This window comes from Balaenoptera ricei, chromosome 2 (assembly GCF_028023285.1).
Source record: "Balaenoptera ricei isolate mBalRic1 chromosome 2, mBalRic1.hap2, whole genome shotgun sequence".
Classification (NCBI taxonomy): domain Eukaryota; kingdom Metazoa; phylum Chordata; class Mammalia; order Artiodactyla; family Balaenopteridae; genus Balaenoptera; species Balaenoptera ricei.
The window spans coordinates 177,256,405-177,278,894 of NC_082640.1; the positions used below are offsets into that span (position 1 = coordinate 177,256,405).

The 22,490-nt window shown below is 54.1% G+C and overlaps 1 protein-coding gene across 5 annotated transcripts in view; it reads right to left on the bottom strand.

The window, feature by feature from the left end:
- The window catches only part of PRIMA1 (proline rich membrane anchor 1), a 62,312-nt gene that overhangs the window by 5,879 nt on the left and 33,943 nt on the right, over window positions 1-22,490 (bottom strand). For 2 of the 5 annotated variants that reach the window (XM_059914876.1, XM_059914877.1), the window contains exons 4-5: window positions 10,377-10,506; window positions 7,629-7,885 (exon numbers count right to left, since the gene is read on the bottom strand). In XM_059914876.1, coding sequence (XP_059770859.1) covers window positions 7,657-7,885; window positions 10,377-10,506 — 359 coding nt within the window. In that variant the 3' untranslated portion in view covers window positions 7,629-7,656. Of the gene's footprint in view, window positions 1-305; window positions 914-7,628; window positions 7,886-10,376; window positions 10,507-22,490 lie in introns of those variants that run through there. The other 3 variants (XR_009500987.1, XM_059914879.1, XM_059914878.1) reach the window with 3 other exon arrangements.

The following is a 22,490-nucleotide window of genomic DNA, read 5'->3' on the forward strand; positions in this document are numbered from 1 at the left end:
AGAACGGTGGCTCAGAGGGCGTGGCTGGGGGAACACTGGGGACAGGGCCAGGAGAGAGCTCCAGGGCCTTCTCAGTGACTCAGCCAGCTTCCTAGACAGGAAAGGGGGTCTCGGCAGGGGCTCCACCCAGCAAAGAAGGCAACATTTGGCGGGCGCAGCACTGCCTCGGGAGCAGTCCAAGAGCCTGGGTGCGCTGAGGGGAGAAGTGGCTGTCCCAAGGGTTTTTCTGAGATGTGAACTTGGTCTGCTCCCCTCCCCCACTGGAGCTGAGCCCCCATCCACTCTGCCCCCTGGGCTGCTGCCCCAGCCCAGTCCTGAAGCCCTTCCGGGGTTCACTGGAGCCCGGTGGAAGCTGGAGCTTTACCAACGGCAGGACAAGGCTCTGCCTTGAACCCCGTCTCCGTCCTCTCTCTAGGCACGGCTCTTCAGTGTGACGCTGCAGAAGTGCTGGGAGGAAGAATCAGGCTCAGTAAACCCAGCTCCACCACTTTCTAGCCGTGTGACCTTGGGCAAGCCACTTAACCTCTCTAGGCCTCAGTTTCCTGGTCTATAAAATGGGCACAATAACGGTGTCCATTTCATAGGCCCGTTGGGAGGATTAAATACGTTAATGCGTGTCAAGCCCCTAGATGAGCATCTGGCGTACAGTAAGTGCTCCATAAGTGTGTGTTAGCTCTCAGTACTGCGGTTGGAAAGGGGTCAGCGGGGAGTAGCCAGTGGTCTCCAGTCCGTACAGACTTCCCACCTAGTGTGTACCCTGCAGGGCTCCTGAAGTGCTAGGGAGGCTTGTGCGGACCCAGCCGGGCCCCTCCGTGAGCCAGCCGGGGAGGTCCCGCTAAACCAAAGAAAGGCCTTTCCACCCGGTTCGTGTGGGAAGAGATGGGCGCAAATGGCTGCCTACATGGCCTGGTTCCTAAAACCAAGAGAAAGGGAAGTGAGCTCTTCCTTGGCCCTGTGCCCGACTCCCAGCTGTCGGAGGGTGAGGTTTCCCACCTTGAGACCCCACGCCCACCCCACCCCGGCCTGGCGCACAGGGGGCCCCCCGTTCTCTGCTTGGAGGGCGGCGCCGATGGCTCACTGCCTGCAGAACACCGCCTGGTCCAGCCTGGGCCGGGCAGAGCCCTCTCGGTCAACGCTGGCAAGACTGCCACAGGCCCCACCCGCAGCCCCTGCTCTGTGGGGCAACTGGAAGCGAAGAACAGCTGTGAGGGCTTGAGGGGGGGCTGCGGCTGCTTTCTTGTCTCACGCACCCCACGGAGGGTCATTCTCAGCAAAGTGAGGTTAAAGGTCTCAGATTCCCTCTTCCAAAGGCATTCATCCTCCCCACAGCCCACTCCCGACACACACACACACACCTACGCACAGACGCACACACACATACCACACTACACGTACGTCACACACACACCCCCATATACACACACAATACACAAACCCACACATACATGGACACATATACATATACCCTCATACATGCCCACACACACACCCATACATACACACACTACACACACACACATATACACATACATGCACACATATACACTCATACATGCCCCCCCACACCCATACATACACATACTACACACACACATATACACATACATGCACATGTATATCACACACACAATACACAAACCCACACATACATGCACACACATACACTCATACATGCCCACACACACCCCCATACATACACACTACACACACACACACATATACACATACATGCACACGTATATCACACACATGCTCATACACACACACACACCACACTATACATACATCACACACACACCCCCATATACACACACAATACACAAACCCACACATACGTGCACACATATACACTCATACATGCTCTCCCCACACCCATACATACACATACTACACATACACATACATGCACATGTATATCACACATACATACATGCTCACACACACACACACATACACACACACACAGGGTTCCACCATGAGACGCCTCTGTAGACTGCAGATTTCTCCAAACTTCGTCAAGAAGCCAAAGACAAGCCTTTCTGGGCCACAGAGGGTGTCCCTGACTGAGAAGCAGCAGCCCCATTTCCCACCCCGCATCCTCTGCCATCACCAGGGGAAGGCGAGCCAGACACGTGGCTGATGAACCTCACACTCCAGTCGCGTCCCCTGTGCTCACCGTCCCCTCACCAACCACCAGGGCGTCCTTGTTCGGCCACATCTGCTGAGCAAGTCGAAGGATGGCACCGGGGAGGCTCTGGGGCTCATGTCCGCCTCGGGACCCGGCTGGCAGGACAAGGCATCTGGATCTTATTCTGAGTGCAGTGGGAGCCATCAGAGGACTCCTTGTATCGGGGATTCCTGTCTATCCCCTCACCCTGCCCATAACCTTGACCCAGCATGTCTGGAGAGACGAGTTCAGGGAGGATGGAGCTTCTTGGTGACAAAAGAAGAAGGCCTAAGAAGCAGGGACCCGTCTGAGCCTCCCATCTGCTGGCGCACCCCGCAGGGCTCCTGAACAGAGGATCCCGGGCAGACAGAGCAGCTGGTCCCTACAGCACGCCTCCTACCACCAGGATGGGATTTCATCACCCACCACAGCATGTGGACCCCTTGGGGCGGGGGAGAAGCACAAATAAGCCCAAGTAAGTATCTGAGCCCAAGGCAGGTCAGGACACCCTGCGCCCCAGCCCCTTCTGGGCCCAATCTCTTCTTGGAGGGAGAAGTGTGGTGATGGTAAAAATAATGAGAGATACTGTGGCATCTGGGACTCAAAAGAAATCTGTGTGTTGATCCCACCACTGGGACAGCCGAGAGGATGGCAGCGTGGCTCAGGGGAAGGAGTGCTGGCCCAGGAGTTAGAAGGTTGAGTCTTGGTCCTGCGGCAAAGCACTGGAACCAGCTCTCCGAATCCAGCCCAGGTCCCAAAGGAAGTAAGATGGTTTCTGAGCAGCCGAGGCCATGCATCTGTGCTCAGCACCGATGCCAAAAGGGTCCCTCCTCGGAGCATACTACTTCTAACTTAACTCACGGTACAGCCAGACATGATAGTCTCAAATTCCAGCCAGAGAGGTTGGATTTGGGGGCCTGTGGGGAGTGGCATTACTATAGAAGTGGCAGATGGGAAAGGCTGGGTCTCAAGCACCCAATCACTGCATTAGGCCCCCACCTGTCCCAAGAGGTGTTGGTGCAAAAGATAACCCCAGTCTCAAGACCCCAGGGATGCAAGATGCATTCGAGGTGAATTTCTTGCTCCTGGAAGTTCATGGCAAGTTGAGGCTGGATGAAGAGGTTCCACTCCTGTTCCGAATCCCGGACCCGGCCCACCTTGTCTTCCTCTGGCCCCTGCTCTAACCCCAACTAGGCAGTTCAGCAGAGGCCGGGGAAGAGAGGGCTGGGCTGCTGGGTGTGTCCTCTGGGGGGGCAGGGGAGGCAGCAGATGGCAGGGCCTGCCTCCTCTGAGGCAGTCTCAGCCGAGAGTGTGTCATGTACGGGTGGCAGGGAGGCCAGGCCTCTCCGGGCGTGGAGAGCGGGCTGCTGAGTCAGTGTGCGTGCACTGGAGCTTGGGTACCGGGCAGGGGCTTGGCGGGAGGGGGCGGAGATGGCAGACGGTCAGGAAACTGATGAAGGGGTGAGGCCAGGCATTAAAACCGTGCACACGTTATTCACTCTAATAGCAGATTCTACTTCACTCACCCAGAGGGAGAGGAACAAAACGACTAAGTTTACTGAAATTCTACATAGAGTTTGTCATTTTTAAAGGCAGACTCTGGCAAGTCTGTACAAACAAGCCTCCATTCGCACCACAGGAAGTCATGGAAGAGTTACCACGTGCCAGGCGTGTGCCAGGCTCTGTGGAGGAGAGACAGGAGATGAGTGAGACAGGACGACCACTCCCCCGTCTAATGTGCCTGTGTGTGTGTGTGCGTGCGTGTGCACAGTCACTCACGCACTCGTGCACGAGCACATGCACATGCAAACACCAACATTAACCGACCTAGAGCAGAAAGCGGAAGTGTAAATCCAGGGAGAGCTACAACTCTAGCACTTGGCGGGGAAGAAAGATCTAACCCAGCCCAGGGCACCATGTCTGAGGAGGTGTGTTTGAGCTGGGTCTTGAGTGAGCAGTAAGGACTCAGCTGGAAGCCAGGAGGGCAGCTCCCTGCGTCCTCAAAGGATGTGAGAGGAGAGCTGGAAACCTCTGTGACCTGAGCCACGTCTTGTCCCCATCCAGGTCTCAGCTTCCTCCTACGACCATGGAGGTTTATTCTGGCTCAGACATCACAGGAATCTCATTTGCCCTCCTCCATGGCATTCCAGCTGCCCGGGAACCAGGTCTTCTTGACTTGCCATACACTCAGTAAGAGCTAACCCTCTTCTGGGCCATCCCAAAGCTCCAAAAAGAACGTCAATTCTAAAAAGAAAACTAACTTCACTAAACTGACTTGCTATCAAGTCTATGATTCAGGAAAGATCTTGGACAAATTCCACGATGGAGTCAAGCTAAAGAAATAAAGAACTGGAGTGGGAGAAGGAGAGGGAGAGAGCTGAGTGCAGCAAGTTCCCAGAGGGGAGCTTGAAAGGCTGTTGGAGAACGCAACGGCTGTGCATCAAGCCCAGAGAGCTACCAACCACCTGGAGAGGAGGACGGATTCTCCAAGACAAGCATGGAACTGACAGATTGATCACCTGATGTATTTGACCATATTGGGAAGAGGCATCGCTAACTCCAGGGAAGGAAACGAATCATAGGACACTCAGCTGTGATCAATATTTACATTATCACTTAACTAAGGGAGACACTGGCTAGTCACTGAACCTCTCACTGGAGACACCTATAGGAAGTGGATGGGAAGCGCTTTGTACGTCTGTGGGTAGTGTTAGGGTCCTGAACCTTGTATCTGCTATAGTGAAAAGTCAATTGATAATGTTTCAAATTGAAAGAAAATGTAAATAGAGTATCCACATCACTTAGAACATGGAGGGAAATACCAGAAGGAACAATTAACACTCAAAAGTGGTTGCCTCTTATGAATGAGATTTGGGGAGAAAGAGGGACAATCAGAGGGCTGCTGGTTTTCTTAATAGGCTGTGACTCATTTGACATTTTTAACTATGCGCATGTGTTGCTTTAATAAAAATAAAAATTAAATTAAAAAGTGATAATGAATGTTCAAAGCCCTAACCATACTTTCTAACCATAAAGCCGCCTCAAGAGGCACGTACGGCACTCCTGACACTGGGGTAGGGGAAGCACCTCTCCCACCCCCTTCTCTTCCTCTCCCTCATTACCCCGAGGTTCTCTTTTTTCCTCTTCATAGCACTCAGTCTTTTAAAGCACTTCATTTATTAATTTGCCAGTGTGTGTGTTTGATCTGCTTCCCCCAGAAGGAGGGGGTGGGCAGGGACCCAGTCCTGTTTATCGCTACATCCCTGACATCTAGTCTAGGCCCCAGCACACAGTAGGTGCTCGATAAATATGTGTGGACCAGCACTGGCTCACTGATCAGCTTATGCCAGTCAGTGGGTTCTAAGGCCCATCAAGGAGACTTGGGTGTTCAAAAGTGCCTGTTCTCCTGGAAGCAACTCAACCACGAAAAGCTGATGCGCACGGGAGCCCAGCAACGATGCGGGTGCCCAGGCACTCTCAGGTGTGCAAACCACAGCGTACTCCCAGGGAACAGCATGCTTGCTTATTGTCTGCAATTAGCAGCCTGCAGGATGGGCCAAACTGTTCTGCAGCCTTTTATTGGTCTTTCAGCCAATACCTTGTAAATTAGAAGGAAGTGGCTGTCAAGTGGCTTAATGGCAAATCGATGGCAGAGGGTGAAGGACCCGTGCCATGCACCACCAAAGGAAGCAGGGTGTTCTTCTTGTGCCTTGGGAGTGGGGGTAGCTCAAGGGAGGGGGCTGGGAGGGGTGAGGCCGTCTCTGCAGCACAGGCCTCTGCATGAAGGGCGTGGCCGGCAGAGAAGCTGCAAACCCACCTAGGAGAACGACCTCACTCTTGAGGGCCCACAGGCCTGTGGGGTGCCACCTGGCCCTCCTACCCAGGCACTGGGCACCCCGCACCTTGGAGCTTGATCTCCATGCCTCTCCCCGACTCTGGCTTGTCTGAGGTCCTTGTCCCACCCTGGACCAAGAGGTTCTTCTGTCGTCCCTGTTCACAGAGCCTTGGTCTTCCCTCCAGGTAGTCCTCTCCCATTGTAATTCCTTTGGGGGGCAATCTGATTAACACCCACTTCTCCCCCCAGGGATGTGTGCAGTGAAGGCAGGGGCTGTGCCTGAAGCACCCACCACCAAAGCTCCCAGGCCAAGCACAGCCCCGGCATCTGGCCCAGTATTTACACGTCTGGGCAGTGGAAGGACCTAGCGGCAGTGGTCCGCCTGCCATCCCAGGACAGAGAAACAAAGGCTCAGGGAACTGGACAGAGACTTGAGGGACCCTCACTTTGAAGATGAGGGCAGTGATACCCACTGAGCTGGGCTGGGGCTGGGAACAGAACGCGGGGGTCTTGACTTCCAATTCTGGGTTCTTTTAACAGCTCCAGGCTGTCCTGTTGTCTGATGACAGGTACATGCCAGGCCTGGGGTGGGGAAGAGGCCTGGATGGAGCACGAGGTCCAGAACGCCCAAGGGCTCTGGGGCCTGACCATCCTGTGCTCACAGCAAGCTCAGAGCAAGGAGCCACTGAAATGCAGACCACGTGGGCTCCCCATGGCTGGAAACCCTCCAGAATGTGGGTTATTGACAGGGGACTTGGGGGCCACTGCACGTGTTAGTCCCACTGACTAACACGTGGGATGCCCATCTCCTTCCAAAAAACTTCTCAAGACCCCAGATCTAGGTGAGGCGCCCCCTCCTCTGGGATCCCCCAACCTGGATGCTCTGTGAGCACCTTACCTCCCAGCACAGAGTTGGGACCTTGGGAACAATTGTTGAGTCACAGGATGAAGTTTGAGTCACTGAGTCTGTGTGTGGAAAGTGTTAAGTAGACCCCACCTCCCTTCAAGGTCAATGCCCAGTGAGGGCACCATGAGGGTGGCTCCTTCTGCATCTGCCCCCCACCCCCATCTTCTCTCATCCCTGCGGCCACACCCCACATGCCAAGCTGAGCTGGCATCTCCAGAATCATCTCCTTCCCATCCCAGCTGATCCTAGAACCATCCTCCCAGCAATCTGGCTCCAAAAGGCTGTGTTGTGGCCATTCACAAAGATCTCTTGGAAATCCTCCCCTAGGACTCCAGGCTGTGAGAGTGTTTTTTTTTAAGAAAGCAGGGTCTATCACTGAATTTTCCTTTTAATGGTTTTATAGCGACATGCAATGCTTTTGTCTCCTGAGAGAAAAGGCATGTTTCAGATGAATTATTAACCAAAAAGAATTGACTGTGAGCAAGAAATCTTCCACTTACTCGGGAGAGAAATGCATACAGACAGCTGCCTGCGCCAGGCTATCTCTTACGGAGGTCAACTGGGGGAGCCGGGAGGGGGCATTTGCTCTCCTGCACCGGGTGTAACTTCTGCTTGCTCCTTCTCCCCCAACCCACGAGAGGCTGATCCACCTTCCCCAGGTCAAGCTTCCTTCCAGGAGGGTTCTGGGAGAACTGGCCTCTATTTCTGCCCCCACTGACCGTGAGCAGCAGCCCCTCCGGTCACTGATTATCCGTCCTCCTGCGCCAGGGATGCCCTCTCTGGTCTGTGAGGGTCTGGACGGCAGAGGGCTGGGTCTTCACCCAGAGGAGGCTGCTGATCTTGGCGCTGGGGCAGAAAAGGGACTGTGCTCCGTTTACTACGTGGGCCCGGGAGGCTGACACCTATGCAGTGTCTCCTGGGCTCCTCTGTTTCTTGGGTTTGGCCAATGGGAGGCACCTTCAGGAGACCTGGGAGCCTGGAGAAAGAAAGGGTGGGGAGTTTTCTCCCCCGACCTGCTGTTTTGGGGCTGCATCTCCCACAGTTCCAACCACAGGTCCTGCTGATTAGCCCTTCTTTCCAGTCTCCGGGCTCTCTAGGTTCCCCTTGTATTATTCCGTTGTCCTAGGGGTGCTAAGAGCTCCCACCGCTTTTAGTCCTGAAACGCTTCACGAATTCCACCGCTCGGTGGACCTGCCCACACCCCCTGGAGGAAGCCCCGCCCACACCCTAGGAGGAGGCCCCGCCCACACCCCTGGGAGGAAGCCCCGCCCACCCTCCGGGAAGGAGTCCCAGCCACACCATGGAAGGGACCCACTGAGCCGTCTGGGGTGAGTTCTCTGTCTTTCCAGGCGGCTGACAGACCCGGGAACCGAGAGCCCAGAGCCGGCGGAAGGAGACGGGAGGCCCCTCCGGTAGCCCCAAGGGCGGTGAGGGCGGGGCCTCCACACACCTTCTGTGAGGGCCGCCGCTCCGCCGAAACAAGGCCACCGCTGGCCGAACGCCACAGTGCGCAGCTGTGAACGTCAGCTTCTTCTGATAGGTTCGCCCTGCCCTCCTGCCCTTGGAGCAGGTAGCCCGTTTCTTCAGGAGAGTTTGGGGCAGAGAGAGAGAGAGGCAGAAGCGACGCTGTATCTTTTGGAAGAGCCTGAGCTTATTAAAAAGATGGTGCAGCCTGACTCTGGGGGAAGGAGGGTCCTTGAGGGGACTAGTGCCCCGTTCTCTGGCAGTGCCCCGGGTGGATCTTGCACACTGTTCCCCCAGAACCTTAAGTAGCTCCCTGTGTCTACTGAATCACGGGCCAACGCTCCGCCTGGTGGGGCAGACGCCTCCCCCGTCGGGCGCAGGACTCCCTCCAGCCTCATCTGCCCCGTCACGGGGGCTTCCTGGCGCCTGGTGCTTTTGCGCACACAGCTGCCTTTGCCTGGAATGCCTCCCCTGCTCTGCTTCTTAAAATCCTCCTCCGGCTGCAGCAGGCTCTCAGCTCAAATGCTGTTTCACCCCCACCAGAGTTCACATGACTTCTGCCTTTCCTGCCTGGTCACCAGGACACTCCCACGCTGTTGGCCTGATGCAGCCCTTCACCCTGTGTGCCTGACCATATATGCATGTTTTAAGACTTTTGACTTGATATTTTACTCTTTCTGCTTTTGAATTATTAAAGTGAAATCACACAGAACAACCGACTAAACGGGTAAAGTTAAATAACTTTGGTCTTATGATTGCTCTGAATAGATCCTCTAACTTTGGCCCTTAGGGAATTTTTTAAAAACTTTCTTAAAAACATATTGACAATCCCTATGGCCTGCTGGCATTTTGCAACATTATTGTTTGTCTTTTGATTTTATCTTCCCCTAACGTCCCCCAAGGCCAGGGAGGCCATTTTTTTGGAGGAGGCTAAGAACTGGAAATCAAAGGACATAGCCAGAGCTACTGTATTGTAACTGCAGGGGGTATCACACCGTGGCCTACTCTGCCGTACTTAGGGCCCTGGACACACCTCAAACCTCCTCAGGCCCCAACAATAACCATACTGAGCTGCACACCCCAACTCAAGTGAGATGGTAGTTAACAGAAATGTCGGCAAGTGTTATTGAAAGATAATTTGCTGTTTGGATCATTCATGATCCTGCTGGAACACTCCTATTCATCCTTCAAAACCCAGCTGAGGTGGCACATTCACGGAAAACCTTCTCTGAGGCATCGCTACCTCTCCTCCCAAGAGAACCTCACTCGCTCCTCTGTCAGCCTTCTTCCTCTGTCTTTGACTATGGAAACAGTGAAAGTTGGTGCAGTACTTGGTGAGCACGTACTGTACGCCAGGCACTGCAGAGTATACGTATTATGCAGGCCATTCACAGAAGGCATCTCACCATTCCCCAGGGTGAGACCGTTACTCTTTACCCCCATTTTACCAATAGGGAAACTGAGGGCCAGAGAGCTGATTTCCTCCTGGTCACACAGCTTGAACTGGAGTCTGAATTTAGATCGGACTCCGAAACCCAGTTCCCACTCCAAACCAGCATGGCTCCCCCTCCAGCCGCTCCATCACCCACCCTGCAAGGATTATTTCCATACTCCCAGGCCTGGAGAGAGCTCTTAACAGCAGGGCCTGCGACTTACGGATAGGGGAGCTTTATACTGCATCGAGCCTGACATATAATTGGCGCTCATCAAATGCTCGCTGAACCCCCTAAAATGGCAGGGGCATAATATCTGAGATCAACTTTAAATACTTCAGCAAAGAAAAAGATACAAAGAAAAGGAAAGAGAGTAAATATTAGCCAAATCTTGATAACTGTTGAATCAGGGTGAAGGTAGATGGGCGTTCATTGTACATTCTTTCTGCTTCTTAAATGCTTAACAATTTTTATTATTAAAAAAAACCCCAAAAACAGAATGGGGGTGGGCAGAGGACCCCTGAGCCCAGCTGGGGTCCCCTCTGGGCTCAGAGCTGGGTGAGCACTCACCTCTTTATGGCTTTGTAGCAAATGATGACAAGCACAGTGAGAAACACCAGGGAGGCACAACATACCGCGATGATGATCACCAGCCCTGACCACCAGCTTTCCTCAATGGGACACGAGGTAGCGTTGGGAGCTGAAAGAGACGGGAGCAGCCTGAGTGTCCCCTGGATGAGTGGGTCCCAGCCGGCATCAGAGGTGGGCCGTTGTGGGTGACACCACCGCCATCCATCACCCGGATGAAGGCTCTCCAACCTGTCCTGCTGTCCCCACCCCCGCCCAGCGGCAGGTGACATCATGGTTGGCCTCCAGCCAGGCAACGTGCTCCGAGCTGGGGTTAAGCACCGCACCCCGGGCCATCCATCCTCCCTTGGCATGAGCTAACTGACAGCAGGGTCGGGTTTAATTTCCCATGAAAAATAACAGAACATCTCATTCTCTCAGTTGGGGCATTAAATCTGCTTCCTCTGAAGGTGAGGGTGAGGAGCAGGGCTCGCAGAGCACACTGGGCGGGGCAGAGAAAGGGAGGCCTGTCAACATCCGTTTCGTAAGCTGATTTTTTGCAAGAGGCAGATTTTCTCCCTTCTTGGGTTTGGTCCATGTGGTGGGTTTCCGCAGCTGTCTCAGCCTGCACAGGGCGGCCACAATTTGGAAAGCATATGACATGGGTGCTGCAGGGCCCCCTTGTCGTTACTCAGTCCGTGGGGTCCTGGGGGTGAACCTGTCCTCCCCCTTGGCATGAGCTGTGTGGGTGGACCCACACACGGGTGTAGATGAGGCTCGCAGCAGAGCCGGTTTCCTCTGCTCTGAGAAAATCAGAGACATCACACAGCCTTATCCCAGAGGCTCTGGAACACCTAGACCCACCTGGAAAGAATTGCCTGGAATTGCAAAAGGAATGGAAGTGAGGGAAAGAGAGAGAGGAAAAGGGAAAGGGAGGGAAAGAGACAGGGGTTTGGTGAGGGAGGACAGATGGACAGACAGACATACAGACATTACTACTTTGGGGCAGTTCTTCAAGATGTGAATATATGCAAAAGAATCAAAACTATGCCCCAGGGCTTCCCTGGTGGCGCAGTGGTTAAGAATCTTCCTGCCAATGCAGGGAACACGGGTTCGCGCCCTGGTCTGGGAAGATCCCACATGCCGCGGAGCAACTAGGCCCGTGAGCCACAACTACTGAGCCTGCGCATCTGGAGCCTGTGCTCCGCAACAAGAGAGGCCGCGATAGTGAGAGGCCCGCGCACCGCGATGAAGAATGGCCCCCACTTGCCGCAACTGGAGAAAGCCCTCGCACAGAAACGAAGACCCAACACAGCCAAAAATAAATAAATACATAAATAAATAAATAAATAAATAAAAAAAATAAAAAAATAAAAAAAAAAAAAAAAAAAAAAAACTATGCCCCAGACTTAATAATAGGCACCTCGAAGGGTACAACAGTGACAGATTTCCGAAAGGAAAATGACAGGGAATAGTGACAGATTTCCCAAAGGATACCATGGGTGGCTTCATTATTAAATTACTATTATTGATGATGTTTTTATTGTTATCATCATCAAGGTGTAATTTACACATAGTGAAATGCACCCATCTTAAGTGTACCATCTGATCAGCTTTGACAAATGCATCCACCAGTGTAAGCCACACCTCTTATCATGACATAGAATATTTCCATCACCCCAGAAAGCTTCCCTGTGCCTCCTTCTAGTCAATCCCTACCCTGTTGGCAACCAGCAAAACCCTGTTTTGCTTTCTAAAGTCACAGATTAGATTTGCTTGTTCTTGAAATTCACATAAATGGAATCATGCAGTGTGTATTTTTGTTTGCTTCCTTTGTATAGCAGTGGTTCTGTGATTCACCCACATCGTTGCATATTTCAGTAATTGCTTCCTTTTATAGCTGAGATGTATTCCATTATATGTATATACCGCCATTTGTTTATCCTGTTCACCTGCTGATGGACACCTAGGCTGTTTCCAGGTTTTGACTTTTGTGAACAAAGCTCCTGTAAACATTTGCGAACATGGTATAGGCCTACTTTCTTGATATAGACATGTGTTCCTATTTCTCTTGGATAAACAGCTAGGAGTGGGATCACTGGATCCTATGGTTTGTGTATAGTTAACTTTGTAAGGAACTGCCATGCTGTTTTCCCCAAGTGCTTGTACTCTTGTATACTCCTGTTGGGAACAAGGAAAGATGGAGAGAAGGGAGTGGTTACAGGTTACCAAACTGTTACCAAATTGTGGCATTGTTGCATCTGGATTAGGAGATCCAGGAAGCCTTTATGTGCTTCCCAGGGAACAGGTACTAAAGCCCCATTAACAGATGCAAGGTCCCCAGAGGTGGAGCTCAGAGCCTCACAGAGACCAAGCAGATTCAGAAACGCATCCTAAGAAATGACTGGGACAAGGATGTCACTGAGCCACGTGGCTGCTCTCAGCCCGGTGAAAGCAGGCCTTTAGAAACCCCAACACTGAAAAGATAGAGAATATAGAATTCAAAAGGGGAATAAACTCTAGAATAACGGAGAGGCAATCCAAAAGGATTCTCATTTTTCCCCATGATGAACTTCTTCAGTGCTTTTTCTGTGAAATATCAAACACAAAATCCTTCCCCCTAATTGTTCATCTTGGGGTGTCTCTGGCTTCGCGGAGTCTCCCCAGGGTCACTGGGCACAGATATTCCCCACAGCAGTGGTCATTGCTGGAGAATCAGAAGAGCAACCAGATACACGGGGTCCCGGCCCCAAATGGTTTGCATTTTCACTGCCAAGGGAAGCAGTTTTGTTTTCTGTCGATTCTACCCAGGCTATGACACCTCTGGGCAAGTGTCCAGGGCCAAGCCCGCAGCCCCTGGGAACCCTCACACCAGTGGCCCACAATTTATGCAGCACTCCCATGGCCAGGGCAGTCATCTACCAGTGTGTGGTCTCAGCCAGGGGCAGCACCCCTCCTGGGGGCATTTGGAAATCCGGGGGTGGGGGCTGTCTTTGGTCGCCTAGCAGCTATGGATGTTACCAACGGTGACCCGGATATTCCCACACAAGGTAGACTTGTCCCTCCAGAATGCCACCAGGGCCCCTGTTGAGAAATTCCATCAACTTGAAACAGAAGAAAGGGTTGATTCTAAACTTCATTTGGAATTAGATGCTAAATTTCGGAGTGCCTCTCTTGATGTTCTTTTCTTTACATTCGCTGTTAATGAGGTGGGAATTTCCTTCTTGCTGACTTTTGTCAAACACAGTTGAAAATGAAAGCACGGAGGTTTGTTCTAGAGGGTCCTTCTGCAGAGGGTCCCCCTCTAATATTCAGCAGTGTACTGCTCACCACTTGCATGTGAGGAAACTACCCCAAGCAAAAATACTACCAGATATGAAAAGAGGGAGGTGTTTTGTGAAACAGTCCAAGGCATAAATCTTGGATTTTGCCAAGAAAACAGCTATTGTGTTCAAAGAATGCATCCTTATTTATCCTTGCTTGACTCATTCTTTTTACATTAGAAAAGATCAGGGGATGTTGGAGTCTGAGGAAGCCTAGGAGGTGTCATTTCAGAAAAGAGAATAAATACTGAGGCTCAGGATCAAGCAGCTTTCCCAGGGGCCAGGATTAGGACCCCAGGATCTGTAGGCTGCAGGCCAGGTCTGCCCCTGCCTGAACTTCCTTCTCACTGGGCGTGGCCAGTACTACTTTCCAGATGTGATAAGACCGTTTACCCTGTGGGCAGACTGATGGCTCATATTTGAGAAGACAGACTCATGAAGGTTCTCACTCATTCATTCATTCATTCATTCACCAAACGTTTCCTAATCACCCTCTGTGCCTGGCACTGTGCTAGGAGCTGGGAGTTCAAAGATGAATTAGATGTAAACTGTGCCCTTCCCAGGTCTAATGCCAGCTGCCCAAGACCTGATCACCTTGCTCAAGGACCCAGCAGGCTCCAAGAGGAGAGGAGACACAGGAGGTGCTGATGTGCAAGGTGAAGGTCATTTGTGGCCGAGGAGAGGAAGCCACTTGGTGCCAAGGTTCAAGGGGCAGGGTGATGCCTTGTGAGAGGCAGGTGGTCAGACGGAGGAGGAGGCTGAGGCCACCAGAGTGTGAAGTCCCAGACACGAGGCTGCCGCAGCGCTGACTCCTCTGTCACTCCCCCTCGCTCCCCGCCAAGTTCTGCAAACACGACAGAAAGGCAGGAGCTGTCATGACATATCAGGGGTCACGACACCCTCTCTCCTGGGACTCAATGAGGCTTTGTCTGCTGTATTCATTAAACACTCCTGATGCCTGTAAAGATAATGGGACTGACAACCAGAGAGCGATTTAGAACAACACGGACTCAGTTTTGCTTTTTCAAAGTAGCCGCTATCTTTTCAGTCAAGAAATGCATCGTTAAAAGCTTATATTTGGGACTTCAGCTTCTGGCCAAGACGGAGTAACAAGGCCCAGAGTTGGCACCACTACCCATCCCCTCCCAACATCTAAAAGATGTATCAAATATACAAAACAATGGTTTCAAAACAATGGACATCAAGGGAACAAAAGGCAGTGAGAGACAAGAAACAAAGGAGGTGGGAGTTCCCCGGAGGCCTAGTGATTGGGATTCCGGGCTTTCATTGCTGTGGCCTGGGTTCAATCCCTGGTCGGGGAACTGAGATTCCACAAGCTGTGTGGTGCAGTCAAAAAACAAAACAAAACAAAAACAAAGGAGGTGAGCTGTACAGCTGCCCCAGCTTACTGCCTGGAGACGGTTTCTAAATATCAGTCCTGGAAGGGAGATGCCGCCCAGGTCCGGCCCACTCAGAGCATCAAGGAAATGGGGCTGAGAGTAAGCAAGACAGATGAGGCCTCTCCCCAAGGGAACTTGCAGAAAAGCAGAGAGAGCCAACAGCACGCAAGTTAATTCCAGCCACAAATAAATAATTACAGATTATGGCAAGTGCTGGAAAAGAAATGGAGAAGAGGCCAAGATGCCCCCACAAGTGTCTGGAAAAGAAGCAGCTGGGGGCAGAGGTGTCGCTTTGGATGTCCCCATCTGAACGGTATCACGGGGGCTGAGCAGACCAAGGAGATTCCTGTTGGGGTGCGTGGACCTGCCTGAGGTCCGCTGTCACAGAGGAACTGCGTGAGGTCAGCTGCTCTCTGGGACAAGTGCCTTTCCTGTATTCCTCACTGGGGTATTTGTGTCTATCGAATGGGACGACAGGGACAGCGTTCTCGAGGGTACCAGGAGTAGCACCATCATTTGCGCAGCACCAGCTCTGAGGCCGCTATTAGTCCCCCTTCTGCGGTGGGGACACACAGCCTGCCAGGATTGGAACCAGGTGTGCCTTGTGACAACACTCATGGCCAACTCAGCGCATATTTGCCTTCGACCTGGGACCTGCCATTTCCATCTCTTCTTCAGAGCCCGCTGTGCACTGGAGATGTTTGACTGACAGGAGCGGAACTGAGTGGGGCATGAATGAATCAAAGGAACAGCGAGTTGGGTGGAAACAACCTTAGTTTTGCAAGATATTTTTCAAGGATTGCTAGGAGGGAGTGGGAGCCACGTTCTTTGTTTTAACCTGACGTTTCCATTGTGAGATGGCGGCTGTGATTTATCCCTGGCTCGGCCTCTGGACCCGCGTGTGGCCACCTGCGGAGGCCAGCCCCACGCTCACGTGGCTCAGTGTTTCTTGAGCGCAGCCTGATTGCCAGGCCCTGCTGGTGACACCACGGGCATGCAGTAGCCTCTAGGGCATCCTTAGATGTCTCTAACTTTCACAGTCTGGTGACTCATGCCCAGGCTACCCGAGTGGCTTCCCGACTGATGCCCAGGAGCTGGCCTTGGTCACGGCCAGGTGAGGAGGTGTGACCTGCACAGAGAGCTGCCACTCTGCTTCCTGCCCCTCGCAGCTCAGCTCCCAGCCCACTGGGCAGATCACAGCCACTGAGCGTGGGCTGCAGTGTCAAGGGTCCCCTGAGCTGCAGAGACCGGTCTCTTTCGAGGGGCTGATGTCTGTAAACATGCTTCCCAAACCACAGCGGACACGCTCAGCCTTTGCTGCGGAAACTGAGGTCTGAAGCTGGCCCGGGCCTCACGACACGGCCAGGGACTCGTCACCCTTGGGTGTCAGGTGCTGCCCTGGGCTTTGGGAGCAGATGCGAAGGGGGCCCCACAGCCCCGATTCCAGGGACAGTCTCGGGGCACAGTTGGCCCTCAGGGTGGGTGGGCTCCGTTTCACTTCCACACCCTGCCGCCCCCGTGGAGGGTCTTGAGGACTCTGCCCAGCATGTCTAGGAATCGCGCACACACTGCAAGTTGATGGCGTGTTTGAAGAGCCTTTAAGAGGATGTTTACTCTCGTCTTGCCTCTGCCTGCTCGCCTAAAACCCCTGTTGGTTTTATGTGGCTCACGAGGACAGCAAGGGGTCCAGGAACTTTGCTAGTACGTTTGTGTGGTGGCAACACCCGGCCCCCAGACCCTTCAGACAAAGGAGGACACGAGGCCCGGAGGAGGGGAGGGGCAGACCTGGGCTTCCCGTCCCCCAGCCCTGCTTTATGTGCTGCCCCCAAGGACCGTGAAGGACCTGGATTCTCAGAAATTCCTTCATGGGCTGACGGCCCTTTCCCTTCACTGCCTCGGGGTCCCCAGCCCCACCTCTGTTGGGCTGCTTGACACAGACCCCAAATCCAAGGGCGACGGCCCCTCCCTCTCACGCCCCACACAGAGCCCATTGTCTCCGGGACACAAGGGACCAACTCAGGCCGCTGCTCTCAATTCACGGGCACAGGCCTCCACCGGGAGGTCTGTGCCAGGGGCGTCCACCCCTCTGCCTGGGCCAGCTTGGGGTGAGGCGCTCACTCGTTTCCTACCGGCACGTTGCCAGCGTGTGTGGCCGGACTTTAAACCGCAGATACAAGCTCAGACCTTGATGCTTTACACAACGCCCTGCAATCAGCCCCTATGTCTGCAGAGAAAGGAGAAAAGTCTCCTTTGAGTTGCTCCCGATGAAAACAGTGAGCATCGGCACCTCAGCTTGGGGGCTCCTTCCACCCCGTCTCGGCCACTGGGAATCTGGCTTTGGGTGCAGCACAGAGACCCCCCTTTTCCATAAGTCTTCCCCTTTCCTCCCCCAGACTCGAGGTTCCCACAGCAGGAAGCCCCAGGCTGCCTCGTAACAGCAGGCAGAAGGTGTGAATTCCCTGCTCCTGGGGGGCCGCAGCGGTTTGCCTTTTCCAGAAGCCAGGGCCCCTCCCTCTCCACCCTGCAGGTTGGACACTGCCGCCTGAATGGGGGTCCCTGGCCTCCAGCCCAGGCGGCCAGGGAGGGGCAGTGTTCCGGGGAAGCAGTGCTGTGCCGGGCCCGCGCGGAGGGCCCTCTGTCTTGCCCACTACCCCTCCCGCGGTCCTATCGCTGGTCTCCACTGCCTCCCACACCCAGCCCGGGAGCCCCCTTCCTGTTCCTGCCAGCCGGGCTCTGGGGGCTGTTGCAGCTGAGCGTTCCCCGGCTCTCGTCCGCTGTAGATGGACTTCGTTGGTCTACGGAAGCGCGGGAGGCCTTGGCCAGCCTCTGGTGAGGGGCTCTGCCAGAAGACAGACCTCAGTTGGCCACCAGGACTCCAGAGGGGCTGGAGCCACAAGGGCCAGCCGGGCTGGACATCTCACTGGGCTTCACAGGGAGGGCTGCCCAGGGCCCCTGGCCCTCCCCTCCCTGCGCTACCAGCGCCCCCCCGAACATCCTCTCCGCCTCGGCTTCTTTTCCGCCACTGCTACGTGTGTGCAGCATCTCTCAAATCCCACCTCCTGTGCGGGAAGCATCCATCGGTGAGCTGCCCCCTTCCTGTCCTGCCCTCCTCCCAGGCTCAGGCCCCAGCCCGGGGGTCAGCACGCCCTCTGCTCCGCAGCTAGGCCACCAGCGGCCAGTGTGGCTGAGAGCTCCGACCTCCTCTCCACCTGCCTCTCCCTGACTCCTGGGGAGCCCTGTCTGGTTATCACTGTCACCTGGCCCCTCCTCCCTGCGGTACCTCCCCCAGCTCAGCACAGCGGCTCTTCAACGGACCTGGAAGGATCTGGGGTTAAATTCCAGATTCCGACCCTGGGAAAATCATTTAATCTTTTAGATTTAATCTCTATTTAAAATCCACTGTAAACTGGGAGGAAACAACAGCACCCCCTCCACGGGGCTGGTGCAAGGATTAAATGAGATATGAGATCAGAGAGCTCGCAGCAGACACCCCTCGGCTGCCCCCGCATCCTTCCCCTTCTCCCTCGCAGAACCCCAGTTCTCCTCCTGTGTCCCTGAGCCCCTCTACAGGGCCCAGGCTTTGGGGAGGCGGGACCAGCCCAGGAGGTGGGTTTTCAGTGGTCTCAGCCAGGCCTGGCTGTTCCAGCCCTCTGCCCCTAATTGGGTCAGAGGTGGGCACGTCATGCTGTTCTGGCCAATGACACGAGGGGAACAGTCTGCTGAGCACTTCCAGAACTGTCTCCTTGCTGTTAGAGGCATGGAAACAGGCAGGCCTCTTTCCCTGTGGACACTGCCATGCCCTTCTTTACCACCAAACAGAGCAGCTTTGGGGGCGCTGAGGGTGCCGGGGTGCAGGGTGGGTGGATTGCAATGCGAAGTAGGTGGCCTCCAGGGGCGACTATTGAGCAAAGACTGGGATTTGGTAAGGGAGTTCATCATGCAGGTACCTGAGGGAAGAGCCAAAGCAAAGGCCCTGAGGTCACTGCGGGCCTGGCATGTTGGCATAACGTGGGCAAGGGGAGGACAGGAGGAGATGAGATGGCTCAGGGTCTGGAGGCCATGAGAGAAGTTTGGGCTTTCACACTGAGAAATGAGGTGCCATTGAGGGGTCTGGAGAGAGGGGTGGTGAGGTGTGACTTACACGTTGGCTCAATCACTCTGTGTTTAGAGTAGACTATAGACCGTGTGTGTGTGTGTGTGTGTGTGGCAGGGGGTGTGTGCCAGTGTGGGAAGCTGGGAGGATACTGCCGATAGCCCAGGAGAGAGCTGACGGTGGCTCAGATGGGGGTCAGCAGTGGAGGTGGTGGGAAAAGGTAGATTCTGAATATGTTTGGAAGGTAGGGTTCACGAAAGCTTGGATGTGGGTGTGAGACAGAGAAGAGGTAAGGGTGACTTGAAGGATTTGGGGCTGAGCAAGCAGAAGGATGGAGCTGCCATCAAGGGATGGGGAAAGATGGGGCAGGACAGGCTTGCTGGGTGTGGAGGTCAGGAGTAAAGTCTGAAATTCCCATCACACACCCAAGGGAGATGGCAACCCAGCAGCGGGGTCTAGACTCTGAGTTCAGCAGCAAGGGCTCTGCTGGAGGCATACATTTGGGAGCTGTCAGCTCCCAGTCCCGAGAGGGGATGAGATCATCAAGTGAGGGAGCATGGGCAGAGTGGAGAGGAGGGTCCAGGCCTGAGCCCTGGGGAGCTCCATGGGAAGAGGCCAAGGAACAGAGAAGGAGGCAGCAAAGGAGGCTGGGAGGAGAGGCCAGCAGGGACAGGGGCCAAGGCGATGTGGGGTCCTGTGGCCAAGTCAGAGCAGGACGTCAAGGAGGAGGGGACAGTCCTCTGTGTCCGCTGCAGCTGATGGACAAACGTCAGGAAGCTGAGAGCAGGATGGAGGAGGGGGTGGGCATTCCAGGGGAGCAGAGAAGGTGGGCTGGTTTTCTGGGAGGGCAGGTGGGTGACTGGTCTGGCTGGGGAAGGGAGGAGCTTGAAGGGCCAGTGATGTGAAAGCGAGTCCAGTTCCAGGTTGGCCACTGTGCCCAGCCACCTTCAGCTGCCACGGGTGGGCAGCCGGGTTTGCCCAGCGTGTATGATGATGTGGGTGCACCCGGGGAGTGAAGACAGTGCTGGACCAGAGGCGGAAACTGAGGCACACAACCTGGTCACGTGAAGACGCCCAACTCCACTTGGGTGGGTGGTGGAGCTGGGATTTGAACCCAGACATCTGGCTCCAGGGCCAACCCGTAACTGCTACACAGACCAAAAGCCAGCGAGCAAGCAAATCCAGAGGGAGCAATGCCGGGTGTGGAAAGGGAAGATCGGTGTCACCTTGAGCTTTGGGGAAGCCTCTTTGAGGAAGTGACATTTTGGTTGAGCCCTATAGGGTTAGGGAGAGGGGACAGCCCTATGGAAAGGTCCTGTCTGGGTTGGCCTAGGCTGCAAGGGAAAGAATGGGGAATGGGCAGCTGGTGCCCCAAGCCTCTTCTTAACCCCCCTGGTGATGGGACCACCCCACTAAAGCCCTGGTGAGGGGCTCCGGGCCCTTCCATCTGTGAGTCCCAGCTGGTTCCCTGAGCTCCACGAGATGCTCACTCCTCTGATTTATTTATTTCTGCCCAGCGTCCCGGGCATGGAGCCCAGCGTGGTGGCAGTGTGGCTGCTTATCATAAAGGACACGGTTCTCAGGATCGGCTCCTGGGGGGGGGGGGCATTAAGAAAAAACCCAATACATTATTAATAATTGTCTCCATCGTTCCCGTGCCTAATTAGGAAAGGAAAATTATGAATTGGATTGAACTGTCTATGGTGGGGTCAGCCTTGGTGTTTCCCGATGCCAGGGAGAGGCCTGGGTGGAGGCTGGGCAGGAGCTGAGAACAGCAGGCCGCTGCCTGGGGCAATTAATTTTGCCTCTGATGGAGACTGCAGAACACGTCTCCCCTTGTTCTTCGCCCAAACATCCCTCTTTGTGAGGCTCCTCAAGGCCGGGACTTGTACTCCGCAGCACTGCTGTCTTTCAGGGGCTGCAGCCCACCCCTTCTCTGTGCCCTGCCCTGGGGACCCTCCCCAGATCTGCCGAGCCTTCGGTTCCCACCCAGGGCTGCAGATGCACTGCTGCCTGGAAGGGCTACGTTCAGCCAGCTTAAAACAGCACAGCGCTGTCCAGAAGTGAGGAGACGGTGCCACAGGGGAAAGCTCTGGGGGACCACTTGAGCCCACCCTCATTGCCCCGACTCCGCATCATTCGAGGACAAATCCATTCACTCACTCAACACCTATCTGCTAAGAGCCTACAACATGCCATGCACTGGGCTAGGTGCTGGGGAGAGGAAGGTTGGCAAAGACACACAGGCACACTGCCCTTGTGGTACAGTCTGCTGAAGAATGGACACTAATTCACTAACCACCAGCTAAATGCACATTTGATTCCTGCCTCACCGAGATACTGGGCATGTGCCTTAGGTACAAACAGCAGGAAACTACAGAACAAAAAATAAGAATTCCCCGAACACGAAGACCCAACATAGGTTGACGGAGCACAATGGGCTCATCTTCGTGAGAGGCTCATGACCTTGGGACAGGAACATGCTCCCGATGGTTTATGTTAAATGCCCAGCAGAGCCCCAGCACCTAGCTGATACTCAATACATGTTGGATAACTTTCTCCCCTTCCAGAGGGCACTTAGATGATGGGGTCCCATGACTGCCCAGTCAGGTAGAATCTGCTCGGTCCAAACAGCTGTCATCACTGTGAAGAGGGGTTCAGGATCAACTCAGACCAAGGGTCAACAAACTCGGGCCCACAGGCCAAATCTGGCCCACCACCTGCTTTTGTAAATAAAGTTTTATTGAAACACAGACACACGCCCATTTGTTTACATATTGTCATGGCTGCTTTCTTGCTGCATCGGCAGAGTTGAGTAGTTGCAGCAGAGACTGTATGGCCTGCAAAGCCTAAGTTATTTACTCTCTGGCCTTTTACAGAATGAGTGTGTCCACCCCTCCCTAACTTCCGGTGGTCTTCACCTGTGATTCTCAGACAAGCTTAGAAAATTGATCTGAGAGACCCCTGAAATTATACCGCATATTTGCATTTTACAAGTAAACGTTCCACTCCTTCCATTTTATATTTTAGAAAGTCCCTTTACTTCAAATGTCACACCAATGCCCTGGTGGGGAGGTGTCTAGACATGTGACAAGGGGCTCTGTTCTGTCTGGGAGTTTTAACAGTGACAGTCTTGACTTGGCCACTCCGCACCTGCTAAGTGGTCAGTTGCCGGGGGGACAACATTCCCTGGAAGGCTGGTGGGGAGCATCTACTGTGGTAATATGCTAGGTATCATCCGGGGCCCTGCTGCAGGGGCAAACAACAAAGGGCAGGGTTACCACCGTAACATGTTTGGTGG